Source organism: Camelina sativa, chromosome 3 (genome assembly GCF_000633955.1).
Source record: "Camelina sativa cultivar DH55 chromosome 3, Cs, whole genome shotgun sequence".
Taxonomy (NCBI): Eukaryota; Viridiplantae; Streptophyta; class Magnoliopsida; order Brassicales; family Brassicaceae; genus Camelina; species Camelina sativa.
Window position 1 is genome coordinate 22,186,078 of NC_025687.1, and position 2,397 is coordinate 22,188,474.

The 2,397-nt window shown below is 38.4% G+C and overlaps 1 protein-coding gene across 1 annotated transcript; it reads left to right on the forward strand.

Moving 5' to 3' along the window:
- LOC104779200 lies at positions 216-1,185 on the forward strand. Its single transcript, XM_010503576.1, has 2 exons — positions 216-652; positions 987-1,185. The coding sequence occupies exons 1-2, from the start codon at positions 216-218 to the stop codon at positions 1,183-1,185; spliced, it is 636 nt and encodes a 211-aa protein (XP_010501878.1).

Consider the following 2,397-nt stretch of genomic DNA (forward strand, 5'->3'; position numbering starts at 1 on the left):
ATAATCGGTGTTAGACGGAGATTTTTAAAACAGGACATTGAATTAAAAGAATAATGAAAAGTATTTTATTAATTAAAGGGTGAATTTGCTCACTGACCAAAATAAAAAAAACTAATATAGTATATAATTAACTATTTGAAAAAAATTAGAAAATTGGGATTAAGGGTAGGGAAAATACCATTGTAGTGTTGAGGGTTGTGGTGGTTGATGGTGTGATGGTGGTCGCCGGAGTTGGTCGCCGGCGGTGGTCGCCGGAGTTGGTCGACGGAGTTGGTCGCCGGAGTTGTTTGCCGGAGTTGGTCGCCGGCGGTGGTCGCCGGAGTTGGTCACCGGCGGTGGTCGCCGGAGTTGGTCGCCGGAGTTGGTCGCCGGCGATGGTCGCCGGAGTTGGTCGCCGGCGATGGTCGCCGGAGTTGGTCGCCGGCGATGGTCGCCGGCGGTGTCACCGGCGATGGTCGCCAGAGTTGGTCGCCGGCGATGACCGCCGGAGTTTGTCGCCGGCGATGATCGCCGGAGTTGGTCGCCGGCGGTGGTCGCTGGAGTTGGTTACCGGCAGTGGTCGTTGGAATTGGTCGTCAAAGGTGGTCGCCGACGATGTTCGTCGAAGTTGGTTGTCGGCGGTGGTACTCCGGCGGTGGTACTGTGGTCGAAGGTGATATGATGGTGGTAGGGAGTGGTTGTTAGAAAACAGAATAGATGTAGTTTCTGGTAATAGAAATGTGTATAGAAGGGGCAAATTAGTATATATTATATATTATACAGAGAATATTATAGATACATGGTTAGAGTAGTTACTTGGTTAATTTTGTTTTTTTTCTTGGTTATCGTTGCCAATTCCCCTTAATTAAAGAGTTAATTAACAAAAATGCCATGAGGAGTAACAAAATTTAGTCAAATTGCCACTTTTTCCCTTTCTTTTCCACAATGCCACAACCTTTACATAAAAAGACATAAATGCTCCTCGATGAATACTATGCTGCTGATAGACAAGATACAGATTATGGACAAGATGCAGATGATGGACAAGATGCGGATGATAGACAAAATAAGGATGATGGACAAGATGTGAATGATGGACAAGATGTCGTTGATCAACAAGATACAGATGATAGACAATATGCGGATGATAGACAAGATGCGAATGATGAAAAAGATGTGAATGATGGACAAGATGCGAATGATTGACAAGATGCGAATGATGGACAAGATATGGATGATGGTCAAGATTTGGATGATGACCCACTCTAATCCACATCATCTTTTGGTCCACTCTCATCCACATCATTCTCTTTTGGTCCATCACCTTCTTTTGGTCCATCACCCTCTTTTTTCATCATTATCCATATCTTTTTTTGATCCATCATCTTTTTTTGATCCAGCATCACGACACTTTACTTTTTTGTCTAATTATATTTTATAGACAACTTATGTTTAATAATATGGATAACTAATTTGAACTCGTGGACAACTTCGTTAATATAATTCTCGTAGACAAGTTATAAAAATGATTTCGTGGACAAGTTTATGACTTACTCTAATAACTTGTCCATCAGATCTCGTCCACGACAATCACTCTCTTTCATATAAGGATATTTTTGTTTTTTAATCACATGTGAACAGTAAAAATGTGGTATTTTTAGAATAATAAAGCAAATGTGGTATTTCCCAAAACTTTTATAAAAAATGTGGTACTTTTGGTAAAAATCCCTTAAATAAAATCAAAATATAATCTTTTACGTAATTAAATCATTTAAAAGTGAATCTATAATTCACTAACACATCTCTGTCAATCTATTTGGCATTGGGACACTTTTCTAAATATAAAGCATGTATGGTGAATCTTTTCTATAATGCACTTTAATTTCATTAGCTACAAATCCTCGTTAGAGTAAGCATTATATATGTTGATAACACTTGTCTGCTCTATGGAGAAGAATAATTTTAATCACTTCGTCTTCCAATATAATGAAAACAAAAAGATACGACCGCTTGCATATCTCATATCTTTCATATTTTTTTAAAACAAAATTATCTTATCATTTCCGTTCTACTTAAATTATCCGAGCTTAATTATACTCATGATCGTTCTACTTAAATTATTTAATCATTTCCACTCTCTCCATTCGAAATTTGAGTCTAAAATATAGGAAAAACAATAAACCAAACTAATCTAATTTCACTTCAGTCAATTTATCCAAAAAAAAACTAGATAAATGTTAGGGAACCAATAATCGAAGATATGAGATTGGGAGCCAATCTAAAATAAAAATCTCGAAATTGGTAAGGACACCGGACACGTGACATATGGAGCACAAATGTGTCGAATTTGGGACCACTTGTGGACTTGCTTCTTGTCATGCGCCACCTTCTTTTGGATTCCCATTACAGCCGCCATTG